This window comes from Artemia sp. Qi Xiang Cuo, chromosome 15, assembly GCF_049724085.1.
Source record: "Artemia sp. Qi Xiang Cuo chromosome 15, ASM4972408v1, whole genome shotgun sequence".
In the NCBI taxonomy this organism is placed as follows: Eukaryota; Metazoa; Arthropoda; class Branchiopoda; order Anostraca; family Artemiidae; genus Artemia; species Artemia sp. Qi Xiang Cuo.
The window spans coordinates 16222956-16247159 of NC_142808.1; the positions used below are offsets into that span (position 1 = coordinate 16222956).

Genomic DNA, 24204 nt, shown 5'->3' on the forward strand with positions numbered 1-24204 from the left:
GAAATGAATAATTTTTATACAGTTCTGAAAAAAGGTATGCCAGCTCTGCCTCTCAGAAAGACTGTCTGATTTGGCTTTTACTCTAATTAGCCATAGCTCTCGAGTTGTTCGCCACTTCCACCAAGTTGATTTTAATTCAAAAATGCTTGCTAGAACACCCCCCCCCCCCAGATACGGTCTTTTCTCTGAACTAAGGTATAAAAGTTATTAATTGCTTCAATTGGCGTGTAAAAAAAAGTTTTGAAAGCTTGTATTAAACGATTTTATGCATGGATCCTGGGGGCCAGGGGGTTGTCCCCTCCCCCCAATATTTTTTCTGCCACCATCATTTCTTGTTATTTCTGTTTTTATCCTTTTATTTAATAAATTTGTCAATTTGGTCATCAAAACCCTTGTCACATTCCTTCTCAAGATTTCATTTATTGGAGCCCTTGTCGCATCCCCCCTAGATTTTGCTCTAGATTTGCCCCTGACACTGCTTGTTTTGTAGAGACAAAATACTTTATTTGTTCAAATTGTGAAAGTTTTCTAAATCATATAGTATATTCCCTTTGAAAATATCTTCAAAGTAGATTCTTTGATTCGGATTAAGTGTTATTAATAGTCGATACAACAGAAGAAGTAGAAGATGCAATAGACTCCATGAGCTGAGGCTTCTCCTTGAAACTGATGACCAAAGAATGAAATGAATGAATAAATGAAATAATACTGGCTAATATGAATAATAAATGAAGATTATAATAAGTAATGTATGAGTAATATACCAATAAAATAATGGAATAGTAAATAATAGATGAATTATAAATAATGAATTAAATAAAGAACAAATGAAGAAAATGAATAAAGAATGGCGAAAGAAAAAAATCTAGTTCTTACAGATCGAATTATGAATGATTGAGTTCTTTTCTAGTTCTTACTGGAGAAAAAATCGAGAAAAACCCGTTTCTAAACATTTTCCGAAACTATCGAAAAATTGTTATCGTGATCAACTTTTACTGCTAATTTTAACCAAAATGGTAATTGTTATTCCTGAATCAATTCCAATCTTTTCATTAGGCAATTTTTTTAAGAACTCAATTTTAATTTTCGCTTGCTAATGGCCCTGGGAGGGGGAGTGTTCAATAGAGATGACTACTTACCTCTAATTAAGGCGTTATGATTTTGGTAATACCAATAGTGCGCTTTTTATTTTAATCCGTCGCCATTTTCGTGGGATTTCAAGTTTTTTTTTCAAATCCCTATTAATTTGTTTTTGCAATACATTTTACCCCTAAGCTGAACCGAAATAATAGCTAGCAATAAACACATTTAAGTAATTTTTAACTAGACATTTTTTTTTTCAAACATGTTTATAAACTTTTGGTTACTATGGGCTGTGGTTTGGTCTTTGCTAGGTTGCAGCTGTTGCTGCAACCATGATAAGTCAGAAAAATAGATTAAATGCTTAACAAAAGTATGCTTAACGTGCACAAGGACTTGTTTTGTACACAAGTGTAGGGAAGGAATTATAAAAAAATCCCGTGAACCAGAGACAGGGGAATTCCCTAAATCTCGCATTTGTCATACGAGAATCATAGGTGAATCATAGCTGATTCACCAAAATTTTGGGTTTCATGTTCTGAAGACAAAGTGAGTCAACTTCGTAATATATTTGTCCTTGTATTTGAAAAGTAGGCAGAAGCCGTCTATGAGACAGCTTCACAACTTCAATTACTTCTTGTTTTAATTTTTTATTTTTGACATATAAAAATTCTTTGATTACTCAATTTTACTATTCAGAAGGCTCTTTAAAGGTCGGAGAGGCTCTTCAAGAAGTGCCAGTTCTGTTAGTCGAATACACAAGTAGTTTCCTTAGTAAAATTTTGGTTTTGCATACTACAAACTTCAAACTTCTGTGTTTGTAGCCAAACTGCTACTGCTGAGGCGATTAAGGTGAAACTTTCAGGGAATATTTAAGGGGGCGTTGAACTAAATCAAGACCTACTATGTATATATAGACTGTCAAAAGGGTGTATCTGCAGTATCTCAGGAACAGCTTAGAACTTTCAGGGCATGCTAAGGGGGAAGTTGAATTAATGAAAAGGCACTATGTGTTTACTGCTGCTACTGCTATTAGTGCTACTGCTACTAAGGCTAAGGATATAAAAGTGAAAATTTCAGGGACTGTTGAGGGAGATGTTGAGCTGAATCAAAATAGATTATATGTTCCCTTATACAAGCTTATACAACGGAGCTTTCACGAGTAATTTCTTTTGCAAACTTTTTGGCTTTGTATAAATTACACACTACAGTATGTTTCCAATTTTAACTATAAAATTGTATTCGAATTCATTTCGAAGCCCTTATAAAAATGTCACACGAAGTTTCCCTAGAAGGGGCTTGGGACATATCGTTACCCTTCATTGAGCCACTTTTTCTTTAATATTTCTTGCTTTATATCTGTCTCCTCTGCATCTTGGGTTTCCTATTTTTGCCTTCATTTTTTGGTCAGACGCTTACCTTTGATTTGTTGTCTTGTTGTCTCTTCTATTATCCTTTATTCTTGGTTGTCATTTTTGGGCTTTCTTTGTTTTTCAGCCCCTGGCCTTCTTATTTTTGCCTAGCTGTTTCTTTTCTATTGTCTGTTTATGGACCTTCTATTCGGTATAAGTCTTGAAAATTCAGGTGCATTAAAGTTATGTTTGTAAATGAATAAATATGATAGAGTGGATTTTCCAGAATTCCAGAAATATTCAAGAGATAGGTTTTAGTTTAATAAAGTTACAATTTCTAGAAGTAGGAGTAGATTTTCTGTGAATTTTGTCTAATTAGTTGATGTCTAAAGAAACTTTCAGTTATTTTTCGAGATTCAGCTGTTTTTATTGCTATATACCAGCTTTTTGCCCGATTAACTAAAATAAGCTTTTTCCACAAGAGAAGTTTTTCAGAGAAAAGTAAAGAGCTACATTAAACCAAAGGTGAACAGAAATAAATTCAAATAATTTTCTATGCGTAAAGCTACCACAAATTACCATCAATAAATAAGTGAAACCCAAAACAAACAGAAATTACAATAATCGTTCCTAAAAGTCTTAATAACTTTGGATTTGCTACAATTATAAAAGAGAAAACATTTAAAAGTATTTTGTTCTTATTAAAGTGCAATATATGTGCTGGTCTTTAGAGAGCATGTAAGGCGTCAGCCCTACTCATATTACTTTCTGCTCGTTTTGGACTTGGCTGGGTTATTTATTGTAATTTCTGTTCGTTTTGGGTTTCACTTATTAATTGATGGTAATTTATCGTAGCTTAACGCTTAGAAAATTATTTGACTTTATTTCTGCCCTTTTCTCACTAAGAACGATGCGAAAAATTTTCAGATAACCTTTGGTTTAGCAAACGTAAAAAAGTACGTTACGTTACGTTAAAAAGTACGTAAAAAACGCAAAACGTTACGAGACCATCAAAACAGATAAGAGCTTAGAAGGAACTTCACAGCAAAAAGAAATAAGCTGCAGCTACACATTTGCCGTTGACTGTTTGTAGGGTGTTTGAAACTGTTTAGCATATGGTCGAGCTAACTAAAATCGGTTGTTCTGAAACGAGTAAAAGAAAATAGGATGGAAGTAAAGTCAAAATAAGAAAATCTTTATTACAGGTGTCAGGAGAAGGTAGTGAAACCCCAGATAATAAAGATACTGAAGAGAAATACCTTATAGCGACATCAGAGCAACCTCTAGCTGCCATGCACCAAGGGGAATGGTTATCAGAGAAAGATCTGCCAATGCGATTTACTGGAGTATCACATTGCTTTCGTAAGGAGGTTGGCTCTCATGGGAGAGACACCACCGGCATTTTCCGCGTTCATGAATTTGAAAAGGTAAGTGAAATATTAATAATGGAATACAATATTGCTTTCGTAATGGAAGACAACTATTCACATTGCTTTCGCAAGGAAGTCGGAACTCATGGGTCTCATTTTCCGCGTTCATGAATTTGAAAAGGTAAGTGAAATATCAATAATGGAAACAATATGCATTGCAATCCCTAACTAGCTGCTGCTTAGTATGGGGACTAGGTCACTCCACTTAAGCCCTGTCGAAGCTCCAAGATGTCTTGAGTAATATATTTCATCAATGCTCTTGTATTGGGAAGCAAACCACTAGGATATAACATAATGCTATCTTACTAATTACAAAGATTGAATTGAATTATTTAGAACTGGTTTATATTTAGTTATATTTATATTTACTTATATATATTTATAAATAGTTTGTGTATTTCTTCTTATATAATTATATTTATTTATATAATATTATATATTTTACTTATATATTTAAAAACGATTTTTATGTTTTATTTTTATGTGTTACCGTGAATGTCCCGAAATTGGCGAATATCGACGTTCACCGGTGGATGTCCGAAATACCTTTTTTTCTCCTTGGATTTAGTCAGCGTTGCCAGTCAATTTTTCCAATTTAATGCAAGGTTTGACGATGACAGGTTAGGTTAGATTATGTTTGGTTAGGTTGGGTTAAGCTAGTTTAGGTTAGGTTTTTAACCCATTTCTGATGTGTATAACCAAATTTAACATAACCTAAACTAACATAATCTAACCTAACTTTAACTTTTACTATCATATATATTAAGAGATAGAAATTTTTGGGGGATAAAGAATTTGGGAAGGTTTATATGACTGGGCATGGAGCATAGAGATCATTTTCTTTAGATTTATTTTCTATTTTATTTTTGTTTTGTTTATAATAAGGATGTTTTCATTTATTATTTTTGAAGTGTATTGTGTATTAACCATGGCCCAGTAGGGCTTTTAGTGTCAATCATATCATATCTTGCATAGGCTAAAAATCTGACTCGCAAAGCTAATTGAATCCAAGCAGAGAAAAAGAAATTTTTCACCAGTGAATTAAATTCACCAGTAACACACACACGGTTAACAAAAATGAAGTTTTTCAAGCCCGCTATAGAGTCCGCCAGCCCATAAGTTTTTCAAGCCCGCAAATGAACCAGTGGATATTTATTAGAGTATAATCCTTCGCCAATTATCCAGGATATATCTACAAAACTAGCTTTCAAGTAAACTGAGTCCTTATATTTTTTGATATCTCTAGAATAAAAGAGAAACTGGCGCTTTATTGAAAACACGATATCGACCCTCAAAACAGGATGTTCCTTTAGGAGCAGTAAGTTGTATGACTAGCCTCCACAAAATTTTGGGGTTATATTTTTCAAAATCTAAGGGAGAGTGGGGCAACGTTTTCGTTTTTCAATGTAAATCCCAGAGATACATTTTCCAATGAAAATGCCCTTCCCAAAAAGTGTTTTCCAAAACTTATGGGGGGGGGGGGAGGGGGCAAAAATTCTGGGAGGCACTTTCATTTACCTGAATTAATAAATAATGTAGCAAACTCAGTTATATGGCAAACATTTGCTATGCTATGAAAATCTCGTTGCTGTGTTTTAGCATTTTCAGTTGTATAAAATTACTAGGAGCTGACTGACTTCCAAAAAGAAGATTCATATTAGAGCTGTAGTGTTTCAATGTCATAATCTAAATACCTAAAGGCAACAAATAAACGTTCAAACGGGGATAAATCCATTTATTTGGACGGTGAGAAAAAAAAACAGGTACAAAAATCTAGATATTTCGATTACATATACAGCGATCGTCATCAGCAGAAATACTGAAATATCAAAATTGAAACTAACGTATTTATACAAAACAAAATAATTAACTTTCGGGTCATTCACAAAATAATTAACCTCCGGGTTATTCACTAGATTTTTTTTCGGAGAGAGGTCAATGACAAAGCTCATTCAAAGTCTTGATGTAAATTTTCTTCTTTAATCTTGTCGAAATGTAAAATCAATTTCTAAGGAGGGTGGCAAAGTCTTCTGTGTCTTCTGATGACGATCGCTGTATATGTGATCGAAATATCTATATTTTTGTGCCTGTTTTTTTTTTTTTTTTTTGTTTTCACTGTCTAAATAAATGGATTTATCCCCGTTTGAACATTTATTTGTTCATCATAGAAAGGCAGTGTGGTCTGAGAAAAGGATACCTAATTTAAGGTGTTACGACGAAAATACTAAAGGGAAAGTCACTAGAAACCACCATTTTTGATATCAGACTCCCTAGAGGCTCTCCCATTTTCTAACTTCTTTCTAAATCAATAGTAAAGCCTCGTTATATACGCTTTCAACAGCGGTTGTTAGAGACGACTAATTTTGCCACTTTAGACTCCAAAATATTTTCTTTTTGGACGTTTGAAACAATGTATTTGAAATGTTGACTAGTCAGTATCAATCGATACTGACTGGAAGCAGTCAATTGATGGGTTCTGGAAGCAAGACGATGTGAAAAGGAGCTATCTATCGACATAGAGGTCGACAGAGGTCGGCCTCTGTCTGAATATGTGAACCTTAAGAATAGAAAGTGGTTCGAGACATACTTGTCATGGTTCACATTCGTTGATGGGTTCTGGAAGCAAGACGATGTGAAAAGGAGCTATCTATCGACATAGAGGTCGACAGAGGTCGGCCTCTGTCTGAATATGTGAACCTTAAGAATAGAAAGTGGTTCGAGACATACTTGTCATGGTTCACATTCGTTGATGGGTTCTGGAAGCAAGACGATGTGAAAAGGAGCTATCTATCGACATAGAGGTCGACAGAGGTCGGCCTCTGTCTGAATATGTGAACCTTAAGAATAGAAAGTGGTTCGAGACATACTTGTCATGGTTCACATTCGTTGATGGGTTCTGGAAGCAAGACGATGTGAAAAGGAGCTATCTATCGACATAGAGGTCGACAGAGGTCGGCCTCTGTCTGAATATGTGAACCTTAAGAATAGAAAGTGGTTCGAGACATACTTGTCATGGTTCACATTCGTTGATGGGTTCTGGAAGCAAGACGATGTGAAAAGGAGCTATCTATCGACATAGAGGTCGACAGAGGTCGGCCTCTGTCTGAATATGTGAACCTTAAGAATAGAAAGTGGTTCTAGACATACTTGTCATGGTTCACATTCGTTGATGGGTTCTGGAAGCAAGACGATGTGAAAAGGAGCTATCTATCGACATAGAGGTCGACAGAGGTCGGCCTCTGTCTGAATATGTGAACCTTAAGAATAGAAAGTGGTTCGAGGCATACTTGTCATGGTTCACATTCGTATAGTAAAATGCAATAAGGCGTATAGGCTGCAGTAAGACGAGTAAGAGAAATGGACTTCGGTTCTATTTTCTGTAATGCAAAACCTGTTGTCTAAATGCAGGATGCCTCATTGGTTTTATCAGAACATCGAGGGTGAATATTGTGGTTAAAATCCATGAAATATTTATTTTATGTGGCTGTTTTACGTAATTTGGGTTATACGATCACACTACTAATGTGAAAAATCCATTAATCGCCTCAGAATCAAGGTGTATCGACAGGGCCGTATTCAGGAGGGGGGGGGGGGTTACCCGGTTTGAAACCCCCCCCCTCCCCCCCCCCCCGAAATGTTTGTCTGACTCGTAAAAACGTAACAAAAGTGGATATAAAAAAAAGTTTTGTATGTTTTTTTTAGTAAAACCCCCTCCGAAAAAAAACCCTGGGTACGGCCTTGTGTATCGATCAGAAAAATTAAGAAAATCTTTTTTTAGTTGGAATGAAAATCTAGTTGACTAACTTCATTTCCTATTACAGTGGTAGCCTATCCTTATTCAAGTGGTAGTAAAAACTAGTTATGTAGGGAGGATAAAGGAGGTTATGCAGACGAGGAGGATCGATGCGAGGTTGAAACCAAGGGAGGATACACGGGGAGGATGAGGGAGGTTTCGCCGATAAGGAGGATCGACATGTGGTTCAATGCAAGGGAGGTTATGTAGGTAGGATACGGGAAGCTATGCAGATGCGGAGGATCGTAGTGTCATTGAACGTAAGGGAGGTTGTGCAGGGAGGATAAGGGCGATTATGCAGATGAGGAGGATCAAAGTGTGATTGAACGTAAGGTCGGTTATGCAGGGAGGATAAGTGAGGTTATGCGGATGAAAAGGATCGAAGTTCAATTGAACCTAAGGGAGGTTGTACAGTTAGGATAAGGAGGGTTATGCAGATGAGGAGGATCAAAGTGTGATTGAACGTAAGAGAGGTTATGCAGATAAGGAGCATCGAAGTGTGATTGAATGTAAATTGCCCTGCTAATCCTCCTTTTGAGACAGCTCAACAAACAGTTTTAGACAGCTATTTTGTAGATTTGAATTCGTCAGATATGAGCTGTTGGCCTAACAGGGACGGCATGTAAGTTTGCATTCGGGAATTAAATATATAAATTAAAGGTGACTTAAACAAAAAATGCAAAAAAAAAAAAACATATAGAACCCTCCCAGAAACTATATAGTGTATATAATTTAGTGCGTTTAGTGCATATATCTTATTGTGTCTCTCTTATTCTCTTTTGGTATCTTATTTTTCGAACCCCACTGGGTATTTTCATGAATGGTTATAAATTAATTGTATTAATTATATTTGTAAAAAAGAAAATTGAAAGAAAATAAACATTAAAAGAGCTTTGACCTCGCTTTGATAAAGTTCAACTTAGATGAAAAACGAAAAAAGAACTTTTCTTTAAAAGTCGGATGAATGAAAAAAATGGGCCATATGACATTCATTTAATGTCCGGCAGTATCGTCGAGATAGTTGGTAATTAAATACATAAATTGATGGAGATATAATTTATTATTAAAAAAAGAAAAAAAAGACATGTAAAACCCTCCTAGAAACTGTATAGTATACATAATTTAGTCCGTTTAGTGCAGAAATTTGTTTGTTTAGGTGCAAATTAGTTTGTTTAGTGCAGATATTTGTTTGTTTAGGTGCAGATTAGTTTGTTATGGCAGATATTTGTCTGTTTAGGTGGAGATTAGTTTGTTTAGTGCAGATATTTGTTTGCTTAGGTGCAGATTAGTTTGTTTAGTGCAGATATTTGTTCGTTTAGGTTCAGCTTAGTTTGTTTAGTGCAGATATTTGTTTGTTTAGGTGCATATTACTTTGTTTAATGTAGATATTATTTTGTTTAGGTGCAGATTAGTTTGTTTAGTGCAGATATTTGTTTGTTTAGGTGCAGATTAGTTTGTTTAGTGCAGATATTTGTTTGTTTAGGTGCAGATTAGTTTGTTTAGTGCAGATATATTCTTGTCCTCGCCTCTGTTATTCTCTTTTAGTATTTTAGCTTTTGCACCTTGCTGGGTATTTTTATAAATTGTAATTAATCAGTTGTATTAGTCATATTTACAGAAAAGAATATCGACAGAAACATTAGAAGAGCTTTGACTTCACTTCGGGAAAACTCAGCTTAAATAAAAAACGAAATACCAAAAAAGCACTTTTCGTTAAAAGTCGGATTAACGAAAAAATTGTGTGATATTACATCGATTTAAGGCTCGGCAGCATAGTCAAGATAGTTGGGAATTAAATATATAAAATGAAGAGGATCTAAAATATCACGAAGCATAAGAATAACTATATAGAACCAAGGCCGTATCCAGGAGTTTAGTTCGGAGGAGGGGGGTGGTACTAAAAAAACTTTAAAAAAGGTGTGTTACGTTTTTACGAGTCGTACAAAAATTTCGGAGGGGGAGGGGGGTTCAAACCCCTATACTTGGCAGCATAGTCGAAATAATTCCATAAAATGTGGAATGCTGAAATCATCAAAGAAATTATGGCCTTTATTCCCCTTAATTTTCTCAAGAGTGATCTCTCGTATAGCTTTTTCTATTTGATTATGACCATAGTTAAGTAAAAGATTGCTTTCAAGAGTTTCAGTATCTTACTTTACAAAAATATTTATCAGATACTTTTTCATTTTTTCCTACTCATCGTATTGCTTTTTGACTGAAAGCTACTAAAACAAAAACTGTTATCAAAATATTTTAGAGTTTGAGTTGGTTTTGGAGTTGGAGTTGAGCAAAAAAAGAGAGAAGCATTAACGCTTAGTTTGTATTTTACCTTCTTTTTTTGCATTATCATGATCTTAATAATTATAATAATATAGTTAATAAATATAGTAAATAAAAATAGTCTTTTAATATTTAATTCCTTCATTTTAAAGGAAGTTTATCAAAACAGCAATTCTGGCAATTTTCTGAAATAAACTATAAATATATGAACTATAAATAACTATAAATAAACTATAAATATAAATATATAAACTATAAATATAAATATATAAACTATAAATAACTATAAATAAACTATAAATATATAAACTATAAATAACTATAAATAAACTATAAATATATAAACTATAAATAACTAAAAATAAACTATAAATATAAATATATAAACTATAAATAACTATAAATAAACTATAAATATAAATATATAAACTATAAATATAAATATATGAACTACTATATTTATAGTAGATTTTATGCTGTGATGGTTGGTATTTTCATTGGAAACTCACTTCTTTTTGTATTTTTGTTGATAAATCAGAATAAAACAAAATTACCACCACCCCCTATATATTGAAAAAATCCTATTTTTGGTAGGTTTTGGTAAGTTTTTGTTCCCCCCCCCCTAGATTTTGAAAATCACTCTTTTTGGTGAATTCGTTGAAAAACAACTTTTGTATTTTCATTGAGAAAATCGGAGTAACAAAAAATTACTGCCCCCCCCCCCCCAAATAGATTTCGAAACGTGCATTTTGATGGTTTTTATTCGTTTAGGTAGAACAGTTTTGCATTACCTCGCCTCATGACAACGAATCGTGGAAGATGATGGACGAAATGTTAAACAATGTTGAAGAATTTTGCAAAATTTTAGGCCTTGCCTATAGAGTCGTTTGTTTATTTTCGGGTGCCCTCAATAATGCTGCCGCTAAGAAGCTTGACATCGAAGCTTGGTTCCCTGGCTCAGGTTTAAATTTTTCTTATTAATTTATTATAAGGTACCTGTCACTAGCAAGGTCTTGGCCTTTTTTTTTACCTTCAGGTCCATTTGCCTTGAGATTTTACTTATATCGAGATTTAGTTACAGCCAATCAGAATTTTTCAGGAAAATTTCCAGCCGATCAGAAAATTCTATGAAAAGTTTAATTGGCTCTGATTAGCGCTTCCTAAATCTTGGTTTTTAGTAAAATCTTCTTCTGGATTTTTACCGATAACTTTTTGTCATTTTTTTTAGGCTCTATGTGATATTTGGTGAGATGGTCACTGACAATGTTTACTTTGGGAAAATAAAATTAGCTGGCAATAATGTTTTATTTAAATTGTGAATTTTCAAAATATTTGAATTTTTATACACCCCTCTTTAAGAAAAAGATTAATTAATGTAATAATCCTGGCTCGGTGTAAGGACAGATCTGAGACTAGTGAATGCAGTAATATAAGTATCTTGTTATTTTGCTGCAAGTTACAGCTACAGGCTTGTTGTAAAATAGCTTGTTTCAGAGGGGAACATATACCTTAATACATTTTAATGCTCTTATCGCACTAAATTTACTAGTGACAAAGAAGAATGAATCCAAATGGCAATAATTAATTATTGCCGAAGTACTTCGAATAAATAATATCGACGAAGTATTTTTAAAAAACTCTTTTTACTGAAAAATATTTTTCAAAATCTAGGGGGGCAACTTTTTCGTTTGTCAATGTAAATACCAGAGATGCATTTTTCAATGAAAATACTACTACTACTAACAACTCACTGCAGAACCAAGCCGCCTGCAGCCAAGACACCTACGCACGCCCCTCCTCCATCCAAATCTGTTCCAAGCATCCCTCTTTTCACCCTCACAGGAAGTTCCAATTTCCTTACATCTTTACTTACGACATCCTCCCGCCCCAATCGGGGACGTCCTGTTTTTCGTTTGACCCTAGATGGGTTTGGTTCTAGCCGACAGTGGAAATCTTTGGCAATCTGTCATCCTCCATCCGCAGAACATGTCCTAGCTATCTCAACTTTTTTCTCGTTATCAAACAGTTCGTGTAACGAACTGTAAGTAAGGAGCGACCCGGCTCAATGGTAACCGAAACTCTAGAAAATGGGTTTTGGATTCCAATAGATACATCAAAAGAATCAGATTTTAATGCTGATTTTAAATATATAAATTTCATGAAGTTTAGTTCTACCTATCAAAAGTTAAGCGCCTAAGAAAATTTGACTGATTTCCGAAAAAAGGGGGAAAGACTCCCTAAGAGTTATAGAACCTTAATGAAAATCACACCATCATGTTCAGCGTATCAGAGAACCCTACTGTAGAGGTTTCAAGCTCATATCTACAAAAATGTGGAATTTTGTATTTTTTGCCAGAAGAAAGATCACGGATGCGTGTTTATTTGTTTTTTGTTTTGGTTTTTTCCCCAGGGGTGATTGTATCAACCCAGTGTTCCTAGAATATCGTGGGAAGGCTCATTGGAACAGAAATTAAAAGTTCTAGGGCCCTTTTTAAGTGACCAAAAAAAAGAAGGGCAACTAGGCCCCCTCCCACGCTCATTTTTTTCCCAAAGTCACCCGATCAAAATTTTGAGATAGCCATTTTGTTCAGCATGGTCGAAAATATGATAACTATGTCCTTTAGGATGACTTTATCCCCCGAAGTCCCTGGGAGGAGGGCTGAAAGATATGAACTTTACCCTATGTTAACATATAGTATTGGTTATTGGGAAATATACAGACGTTTTCAGGGGGGATTTTTTCTGGTAGTGGGGGGGGGGGGGTAGGTCGGGGGTTATGTGGAAGGATCTTTCCATGAAGGAAGTTTTCATGGGAGAAAGGACATTGCTATGAAGGGGGCGCCGAATTTCCCAGCATTATTTAAAAAAGGATCAGAAATTAAACATAAAAAGAACAAGTTTTTCAACTGAAAGTAAGGAGCAACATCAAAACTTAAAACGAACGGAAAATATTACGTATATGATTGGCTTCAACCTCTAGTCAATGCCTCGCTCTTTAAGCCAAAGATTTTTTAGTACTTTCATAAGAGCTATTTATTCTAAATAACAGCCTTTGTGATTCAATCAATCATCATTAATCATTTTATTAATACTAAAACACTATTACAAACATAAGGAAAAATTATTTGGCTCAAGAAGCTTGGCTTGTTGTGGGACATACAACACAATAATAAAGCACTAAAAGAACCATAAATATTACCCTAAGTCAAACAATATATATGAAATAAAGATTATAGAGTAAAAAAAAATAATAATAATAATAACGATATATAAGGGAAAAACACAAAAAGGAGAAACACTAGGAAAAGAGAAAGCGGGAAATAAACGAAGGAGAGAGAGAAGTTACTAAACTGGAAAGACACGACGAAAAACTGCCTTTGCAGACAGAAATAACGGGACATCCGGTGGGATGGAATTCCATAATTGAATTGATTTATAAACAGGAGACCTCTGGGCTGCTGTAGATGAACGTTTGGGAAAAATAAGTCTACGAGAAGAACTACGTAAAAAAGTAGAGTACCTACCTGAGCCTGTCCGTGGAAAAAATTGCTACAGAGGCGGTGGAAGTGTACCTAGAAAAGCAGAATGCACTAAATAAAGATTATTTTTACCCACAATACGATCCAGCGGAGCTGTTCGAGTATCATTATAAAGATCAGAGGAAGGGTAAAGCCGAGGGAAAAGAAAAGTAGCCTTCACTGCCCTATTTTGGGCTGTTTGAAGTGAGCAGAGAAGAGATTTATTAGTATTACCCCAGACAGAGCAGCAATAAGAAAAGTAAGGAAAAAAACCATAATAAAGAGAAAGCATAACATCTGGGGGAAGAAATGAGTTAACCCGGTGCAACATTGAAAACTGGCGGAAGATGAGGGAATGGGTGTGAGTTATATGGGGTTTAAAAGAAAGAAAACAGTCAAGATACACACCAAGAAATTTCACTATAGTAGCTTGCGGTATAACATCATTCCCATAAGTCAGGATGATTGGCTCCCCTATGTCTCTCATACGATAAGGGGTCCTGAAGTGTACAGTGGAGCCTTTTTAGCTGTTGAGAGTCATAGCATTTGTCCAGCACCAATTTTTTACTTTATCAAGAAGACCTTGAGCTAGGGAAGTGGAAGATGGCAGGTCCACTGCAGCAATGAAAAAGTTACTGTCATCAGCAAAAAGAATAGGATGAACAAGGGGATGAAGACCATCAACGAGATCATTAATGTAAATTAAAAACAAAAGAGGTCCAAGCACAGAGCCCTGTGGGACACCCTTCAATATGGGCAAAGTAGTGGAAGAATTACCGTTAACCGAAACATACTGAGATCTTCCCGACAGATAAGACCTTATCCATTCTAGTGGGACTCCATGTACTCCAAATGAAGATAGTTTAGACAAAAGAACAGAGTGGTCAACAATATTAAAGGCCTTTGAAAAGTCAAGAAATAGACCCAAAACACACAAGCTCTTGTCCAGATTAACACGCACAAACTCTGTTGCATCTGAAAGTGCATACGAGGTAGAGAAAATAGGACGAAAACCATACTGATGGTTAGTTCTGAGAGAACTTCCTGCAGTCGTATTAGTACTAAAAACAAATGAAGAGAGTCTACGATACACTACTCCATCAACAACCTTAGAGATGACAAGAAGAAGATAAATGGGTCTATAAGTTGAAATTAGAGATGAATCACCTTTTTTATGCAAAGGTAAAACATTAGCAACTTTAAATAAATGAGGGAAAACACCAGAAGAAAGAGAGAGGTTAGTTATGTGTGAGATGGGGTTAGAAACAAACTGACCAATTTTTTTAAGAACATTATTACTCAAACTAAAACCATCAACTGAACGGCTACTTGGAAGCTGGGAAATAATACTATAAATTTCAATATCACTGCATGGGGAAAGGAAAAATGACTTTTCTGCTATGGGAAAACTACTTACTCTACTCTTGGGTTGAATGGGAACTGAAGGAAGAGTGGTGAAATACGAATTGAAGGCGTTTGCTGAAGAATTTTTATCCACACTAGATCCATCAGCATTTCTGTAATGACATGGGGGGGGGGGGACTGTTTCAGTTTCTTACGAGAAATGGCTTCATTAACTACATTCCAAACCTTTCGCAAGTTCCCCTTACACTCATCAATTCGACGCGAAAAATAGAGCTTTTTGGCTGCACGTATTGAAGAAGTAAGTACATTTTATAATGTTTATACTTCAAAAGATCATCCCGTGTTTTACTTTTACATGCAACCTTGAACAGAGACGCCTTCATATGTGTAGATTTGATCAGACCTTTGGACATCCATGGGCATTTGGGTATAGAATTCCTTGGTCTCTTCCTTGGACACATAACATAACACATAAGAGGAAAATGCTTATCCAACAGAGCTCCCATGCGACACACAAATAAACTTGTTGCACATTCAACATCATTAGCTTCAAGAACACTAGACCAATCATTGCTCTGAAGACTAAGAATTAAATTAGAAATTTCTTTATCTGTAAAAGTTCTAAAAGAAGATTCACCTTGCTCATTCACAGCAATCTCAGTTTTAGGCACAAAAAAGTGATCGATAAATAGGGAAGTGATCAGACAGATCAGTGAAAACAAGACCAGAAGTAAACTTCAATTTTGGAGAATGAGAAATGAAAATATTATCTATCAAAGTGGCAGAATTTCTTGTAGGATCAACACGAGATGGAAAAAAAAATTGAAGGAAGTAGCCCAGAAGAAGAAAGCACATCAAAGAGATGGTGACATTCGTCACTTGATCCAACATTTAACATATTACAATTAAAATCTCCCAAAACACAAATACGTTTTTTAGAGAAAGTCCCCTCACCAGAAAGCTGATCAAGCAAATCACAGAACAGATGTGTTGGAAAAGGAGGGGGCTTATAAAACAAATAAACAGTATCAAACATGCAAACTGGCTTTTCACATCAATGACAAGAGAATAAACAGTCCTATTATGAAACACTACTGAAGTAAGCAGGGATTCAAGGTCATACCTTCTACTAAACATAATATCAGATTTTATAAATAAAGAAATGCCCCCTGAGCACTTTGTTATTATTCTAGGGACATGAATAGCAATATAACCATGTATATCATCAGCTGGTAAATTTTCACTATCAGATAACCATGTTTTTGTTAATCCAATTACATCAAAGGGGCAAGAATTATCAGACCACAAATATGATTTCAGACTATCCCACTTATCTCGTATCCCACGTACATTCAAACAAAATACATTAAAGCAACTATTTAAAGAGAGAGAAGGCATGATAAAGAATTGAAACAAAATTTGAATTTTAGCTTAAAGAGCGAGGTATTGACTAGGGGGCGAACCCCCTAATATACGTATTAAAAACATATAAATATAGAAGTTCGTTACGTAAGTTAATTCGTAAGTTAAGTATATTTATTACTAATAAAAACGTTCGTAAGTAAAATTAAACAAGTTTCGAGGAAGCCATTCAACCAAATAAAAGTAAAATTAATATGCAAATATTGTTTTAATTATTCATGTACGGTGAGCCAAAATCGAACCCTGCATTAATTCAAAAAAGTTCAAAAATTAAATAAAAAAAACAAGTTTTTTTTAACTGAAAGTAAGGAACGACATTAAAACTTAAAACGAGCAGAAATTATCCCTTATATGAAAGGGGCTGTCCCCTCCTCAACGCCTCGCTCTTTACGCTAAAGTTTGACTTTCTCGCAACTCTATTTTTTTAAAACAATAAAAACTTTAGCGTAAAGAGAGAGGCGTTGAGGAGGGGACAGTCCCTTTCATATACGGAGTAATTTCTGTTCATTTTAAGTTTTATTGTCGTTCCTTACTTTCAGTTAAAAAAACTTGTTTTTTTTTTATTTATAGCCCTAAAAAGCGGAATTGAACCACATTTTTTAAGAAATTTAAATCACAGAGTTATGCAAATACTTCATAGTTTATGTTGAAGCTATGTAATAAATATTCCTTTCTAGGAAGTGAATAAGGTTCTCCAAGCGCAATTTCAATTTTGAAGTTGATAGTTTGGAATCCGGATTTTTATTTTCCATGTTATTACAAACATGTAATTTGTTTCAAGTTGAAATTAGGAATGAAAAGTGATAAGTGATTCAGTATGAAGATTGTAAAAAAAAAGCAAAGAAGCCAATAGTATCCATCTAGTACAAGTGAGATTTATAACGGGTGTTCTTTTTCCTGACTAACTTAATAAATTTACCAAATAATTCCACTGACTTCCGTATATGCAAATAGTTTTTTGTTCCTTTATGATTCTTAGAAATTACTATCAAATTATTTATTACGAATTAAGTTTGACGAAATTAGTTTAGAATTTTATTGATTCTGGTTAATCGATCTGAGAAACTATTCGACATTGTTATAAAAAATTCTCAGACACTCGCAAGTAAGGGCGCATCCACAATTTTTGTTCGGGGGGAGGGGGGTACGATAAAAAAAACTTAAAAACGGATCAAAAATTGTTTACATGTATTTTTGTTACGTTTTTATGAGTCGGACAAATCTTTCTTCTTTTTTTTTTGGGGGGGGGGGGTGCGAGCCTTGCAAACCCCCCCCCATCACCCCCACCCCTGTATATGGTCTTTCTTGCAAACCCTGTTTTTTTTTTGCTCTATCTTCAATTTCATTTCGCTAGTCTAAACCCCGATATTTCCTAAGATGTTATGTTACAAATTTATGCGACATTTTTACAAGTTTCAAATCGTATACTTTGTCATCAGACTATTTTTGAGCCACTGAAGTTTTTTTTTAATTTATGAAGACCATACAATTTAATTATATTCTAGCAACATTTCATAAATTGTTACCAATGAAAAATGAAGTCTAAAACGATTTCAAACCTGAGTATATTTTTCTGTATATCATGACTTGAGAGCAAAATTGTTCTTCTGTTCAAAAACATTCTAATTAAATTGCGATTAAAAATCCAGTTAATAAAAATTGTATCTGCTTAATGTTTTCTTTTATTTTTCTCAATTTAAAAAATGTAAAATTTTAGTTTCTCACAAAATAGAATAATTTTTAATATCGAAATGTAGTAATAACGATAAGTAAAATACTCGAATATAGAAAAATAGAATAAAGAATAATAAAAAAAAGAATAATTATTAAAAAAAAGAAAAAAAAATCGCACTCAGGTCGGAATTTGCTTGTGATGTCTTTAACTTAGAAGCTATTTTTTAATAACTATATATTATTTATTATTGTATATAATAAATATATATTATTTATAGCCTGTATATAAAAGTTTAGATTAAGCATGGGCACTGTTCTGTTTTTCTGAAGAAACAGAAAAAAATAAACAGGGCTTGAATAAAACAGACCAGAAACAGCACAGGTCAGCAAAAAAACAGAAGACCTGTTTCTGTTTCTGTTCAGTTTTTTGGTAGAGACATAAAACAGCGTTTTTGTTCAAAAAACAGCTGTTTAAACAGCTGTTTTTCTAATACCTAAACATTAAAAAAAAAAATCTAAATTCCCCTTGTTTGGACATTGTCTGGGCCTACTGCTTTTGCACGACTTCTCGTCAGGATTGCCACTTGCCACGAGTAGTGCTTGGCTCTGGCGGTAACACTTTTGGGAAAACCTAGTACTATTGCAGAATTTTTTCCACGAAAAATAAAAATGCACCTTTTGCCCCCCTCCAAGATTTATATAAACTTGCACTGCTCTGTAAATTAATGAAGAAGGAATTGCTCACGGGAAAGCTCCACAACACTCTAAAAGATAGATTAACAGTTTCTCCTCAAAAGATTTTAAGGCATTTACGGCAGAGTTGCTCACACTGCAGGAGCGTCTTACGATTTTGAAACCTGTTGTATCCAAAAATGACTGGAACCATCTTTCCTCATCGGACTCTACCATAGCCTCAAGGACTTCAGCAGTACTAAGGCGAGTTGGAGTGGGCTTTCTTGCAGTCTCTGCACCATTACTTAATCTATCCTTCAATAATGGTGTCAAAGATCAAGGGACCAGAAAACGATCCCTAAGTGAAAACCTTTCAAATTTTGAAGGATCTGGATAAGCTGCCTTTTGGAATAGATTAATTTCAAAATGTAGGCTTGTCATACAATCTTTTTTTACACCACGATTATGAATTATTTGAGGGGTGCAAAATGGGACTATTGCCGGCTTTAGTATTACGAAAGAGCTCAAGCCCATCTAAGACTATTTGTGCTTGACTGCCAGTCCGATATGAAGAGGCACTTATCATTACAGGGGTATTGTAATTGGTAGAAAGTATGGTAATAGCAGCTTATAGTACAGTCGGGCTATTAGACATAAGCCAGATACTCCTAATGGAATTGTTGCATTTGTCAAATGTTATTTCCAGGCTCCCTAATTTGTATTGTAGACTCAATCATTCCCAATGCGCTATTCCATCACACTTTCATGTCAAGAGGGTTATGAGAACGAAGGCCACTCTCTTTATAACATCTTTTAAAGTTACAATGCTGGACAGTGGAAACTTTAAGTTTCCTAAATAATTTTCGCAGTTTTATCAATGTTTGAGCAAGTGTAACATGTTATCGGATAGCCTGTGCTGCAACCTCGTTTTCTGACAGACTCCCAACTCCCCACTGTTCTTCTCCACCACTTTTGCCACCATCTTCCGTAGACACTGCATCAGTTTAATTTGATTCTTCAGCAAAAGTATCTTCACTTCTGAAAATTTCAGAAAAAGGAACAGAAAGGCCGTCTAAATCATTTTCACCAGGCTTCTGTTTAACTTTTTTTCCGGCAGCAACATTTATGGGATGATGGATCGCTCCCCAGGATGGTGCTTTCAAGCCCCCTTTTGTATTTTAAAGAAGCTGTTTCATATCTAGCTTATAAAACAGAGAAAGTGCCAATTTGTCCTTATATAGGGTTTTGTAGCAGAGCTTCTGTAGAGCAGTTTGTTTTGATTGATTAGAAATAAGGAATGCTCGTATGTCTGTTATTCCAGACTTCACCAATTCATTATCCTCTGTGTCACTTGCTTCGCTATCGGGAGCTTTCTTTAGGGAAGCAGCCTGACTTGATATGTATTTTTTTGAGTTGGTTTGGGTTGGTTATTTACTGCACCACCTGCATATACTTCATTTTTGTGCACATCAATTATATGCTTCCTTTTATGCTCGTATATCAATGTCGTGGTAGATATTCGCTTAGCCTTTAGAGACACTTGGCAGAAGTTGCACCTGATACTTTCTGTGATTTTCTTTTTTTCCCGTAGGATACCCAAAGAGTTAGCTTAGAAGTTTTACTTGGAACATCCAAGTCGTCATCAGAAGATGACATCATGCTTTTCTTAACACAAAGGTTGATTTTAGGATTTTTTACGAAATTAGAAGCACCTTCCAGTAGCCTACCATTTTGAAAATTGCACCTCCACCCAATTATATGACATCTTTCACTTCACTGGCGCAACTAGGGGGAAAGGGACCAATTGTCTCCTGAACAGTTTTGTTGGCGCAATAAGAAAATCTGCCGGCAAGTAAAAGAAAAATGATAGATCCCAACTACGGTTTCCTAAAAACGTAGACCAATTTGAAGCACAATATTAATTTTTACAGGAATTTGCCTGTCTATAATGTGTATTTAAGAGACAGATACAAGAAATAATTCCCCGCTTAGTGATATTTTTGTTTTAATTTCATGTGCAATATGGCAAAAAAGTGCTGTGTTCACCGGAAGATGGTATCCTACTGAATGAGAAAAGTAAATCAGCATTTTATAAGACTTTGGCCCTTCCAGAAAATCAGCTAGTTAAGCCACTGTTTCAACTCTAGGCTTTTCCTTGAAAGGGTTTCTATTGATTTTATTTAGATATGGTTTTAGTAACATGAGAAAAAGTATATTTGGCTATCTTGTTATGTTGATGCAATAAAGATTTGCTAGCAAAAACATATGCTTCTACTGGACAAGACTTCAATACATTTATATTCCTCTCTAGCTAAGCATTTAAGAAAATTTGCAATTAATAATCATTACTTATTATGTATAGATTAGTATGGTAATCATAGCAAGTTTCTGTTATTTAGTAGCATAAATTCCATAAAAACAGTTAAATTTAAGTTCTCCCGGCTAAAGGTGCAGATTACTTCCCATGTAAGTAGGAAACAGAGGCCCTACCAATAGAACCAGGATATACAGTAATAAGCCATTTGTTTGAATCCTGCTTCTCCTGGACAGTATCTGTGCAACTTTCCTGTTCAATTGACGGAATAATGTACAGTAAGAAACACGATGTTTTAGTGGAATTAAACTGCACCTTAACCGTCCTAATATTCAGGGGCGGATCTAAAGCAAAATCTCTGAGGATGCCTAGTGTGACAAGGGCGCAAATGAGCAAAATCATGGGGGGAACCAATGTGACAAAGGTGCCAATAATTGACCAAATTGAAAAACGTATTCTAAAAAAAGAGTGAAAAAAAAGAAGAAAAAAGTGAATCTGGAATCCAGAAAAAATCTTGGAGGGGGAACGGGGTCCCCCCTGAATCCGCCACTGCTAACATTTAAGCAAATACCTACTATCATCTGATTCCTAGTCCCTAATTCTGCCGAGCTGAAACAGTCTAGCAGCATTATTTAATATGTTTGACAGACTAAGTTCCATCATTTTACTTATGTTCCAATACTAAAAATCGCATGAGGCGTAACCACGCTTCTTCACAATTTCAACTTATGATTTAAAAAACAATTTTGTAAGTTTGAAATTCTCAAATATCTCATTCTCGTATAAATTAAATAAAATCAGAAACAGGGGAAAAACAGGCAGAAAAAAAATAGAAACAGGACGCTATTAAAAAACAGAAACAGAAAAGAAGAGGTAAATAAAAACAGGTCATCTGTTTCTGTTTTTTTTTTTTGCATGAACAGAACAGAAACAGGTACTTTGAAAACAGAACAGAAACAGTGCCCAGCTTAGTTAAGATTCCTCAGTTAGAACCTATAGACAATATTTTACCCTTAAATCTGTAAAAATTATTATAAAGTTTTGATAATAATCAATAATATTCTTTTATTCCAAGGGCTTATCCAGGATTTTGGTTTAGATGTTGTTTGTTTTTTTGTTTTTGTTTTCTTTTGGGGGGGGGGGGTTATAAAAAAAAAACTAAATGGATCAAAAATTGATTTATATGCGTTTTTGTTACTTTTTTAAGTCAAAAAAAAAATTCGGGAGTGGGTTCAATCCCGGTAACATCCTCCCTGGGATGCGGCCTTGTTGTCATCATGTATTCCCGTGTTTAATTTACAATTATTTTCTACTGATTAACGGCATTATTCATGCTTAATCTACTAAATGTTTCCATCTCTTCATTAAATTCACTCGTATTTCCCAGGAACTGTGTAATTAAAGTTTTAGAGGGAGTCCTTTTCCGATGTCTTTCTTTTAATTGAAAACGGTCCTAGTTTACTATGACTCCTCCTTATAAAGAAAGTATGAAAAGAAAATAATTCTTGCTTCATAATATGCAAGAAAATTCTAGCTAACATATATTCCGGGCATTCCCATTTTCATTCTTTTTTTTTAATATGTTAATTTTCTTTCTTTTTAATATAGCGTGCTTTTGGATTTGAAAAACTCGCATAAAATGTTAGTTGGATTTTATTGATTCCAGACATTTTTGTTTGAAGAAACTGCCATCTATAAAATCTATTATAGAGCATGGTATAACAATAGCAGTAAAACACAAGATGGCGTTTTGTTTTAAACAAAATCAGCTGGAACTAATAAAGGCCGGTTGCTAGTTTTCAAATCCAAAGGCATGCTATATTAAAATGAAAGAAAATTAATATTTATTTAAAAAAAGTAAAATATTTAAAAAATAAATAAATGTATTTTACAACTTGTCTTGCATTATGATGCATTATAAAATATTTGGAAATTAAAGAAGTATTATGCATAGATTCTTGAGAAAATATTCTCTTTATTTTGTATTTAATGGAAAATATTTTATAGTAATTATCTTACAGTAGTGTTTTATATCTTAAATATTATTATATCTTACTGTTATATATTAGATCTTACTATTATCTATTTTACCTATTTACTATTTTATTTATTTGCTTGTTTTATCTATGTTACCTATTATTTACATTATATATATTATATCGTATTATTACATTATATCTTGCTTGTATCGTATTGTATATTATGTTATATATTATATTATTATCTTATTATATGTTATATAGGTACTTGTTAATTATTCAGAGCACACTCAAGTTTTTGATCTGAATATAAGATCTGCGAAAACTGGTTTCATAGCCTCAAAGACAAGTGACAGGTGACAGAATGCATTGGACTTATATAATTCGGGACATATATAATTTTGATAATTTGGACATAGTCCAATGCATTCTGTCACCCGTCACTTGTTTTTGTGGCTATGATGCCCGTTTTTTCAGATCTTACATTCAGATCAAGAACTTGAGTGTGTTCTGAATAATCAACAAGTACCGTTATATATTACAGGAGCGTTCAGAGAGTTGGTTTCATGCAGTAACTGCTTGGACTACCAGTCTAGAAGGTTGTTAATTCGATATGGACAAACTAAAAAGATGAATGCTGCTGTGAGTATTATCTCTTGAACTTAAAACTGTTTTAGGTACAAAATTTTGATATTTTAAGTAAGATTAATACCTCTAATTACTTTTCTATCCATCAATTAATATATCGGGAAATTCTTTTGGGTTCGTGAGGGAGGTGGTTCCTTTTGACTGAACTTCCTACTGCCCATACAGCTGGTGCTTTTCCAATTGCCAGGACCATTGAAGGAAGATTCTGTGGAGGGAATAATTCTCTGTCGTTATGCTTTGAGCCCTCCTAGTCGAGTCGTTAGCGTGCTGGGCTTGAAATCCTTTGTCTCTGAGGACAGGGTGGCGTGACTCCGTAAGCTCAGCCAAGAGTCCATCCAGCTACCAATGGATACCCGGAGAAATATGGTGGAAAACCCAGGAGACGTCGGATGATTTACCCCCAACCACACATAGCCCCCAATTACAATACTCCCGGCCGAAGGCAGAGAATTAAAAGACCAGCCCCTGCGCAACGCAGACCATTGGTCATCATGCGAAAAAGTTTTCTCTTATATTTAAGATGCTTACAAGACAATAGACAACGTGGATACCTCTCACACCAAATTGAACGAAAAAAATACGGCAGAAAATGAGCTCTTAGGTTCTACTCTGGAAACTTATAAAACGTTGTCGGTTTGAATTAAGTTGATAATTTATTTACTCTTCCACCTGAATAC

General features: G+C 34.6%; 1 protein-coding gene across 2 annotated transcripts in view; it reads left to right on the forward strand.

The window, feature by feature from the left end:
• SerRS (Seryl-tRNA synthetase) overlaps nucleotides 1-24204 on the forward strand; it is an 84940-nt gene that overhangs the window by 47583 nt on the left and 13153 nt on the right. For both annotated transcript variants that reach the window (XM_089100905.1, XM_089100906.1), the window contains 3 exons: nucleotides 3638-3859; nucleotides 10707-10896; nucleotides 23424-23521. In XM_089100905.1, the coding sequence (XP_088957031.1) occupies nucleotides 3638-3859; nucleotides 10707-10896; nucleotides 23424-23521 (510 nt within the window). The remainder of the gene's footprint in view (nucleotides 1-3637; nucleotides 3860-10706; nucleotides 10897-23423; nucleotides 23522-24204) is intronic.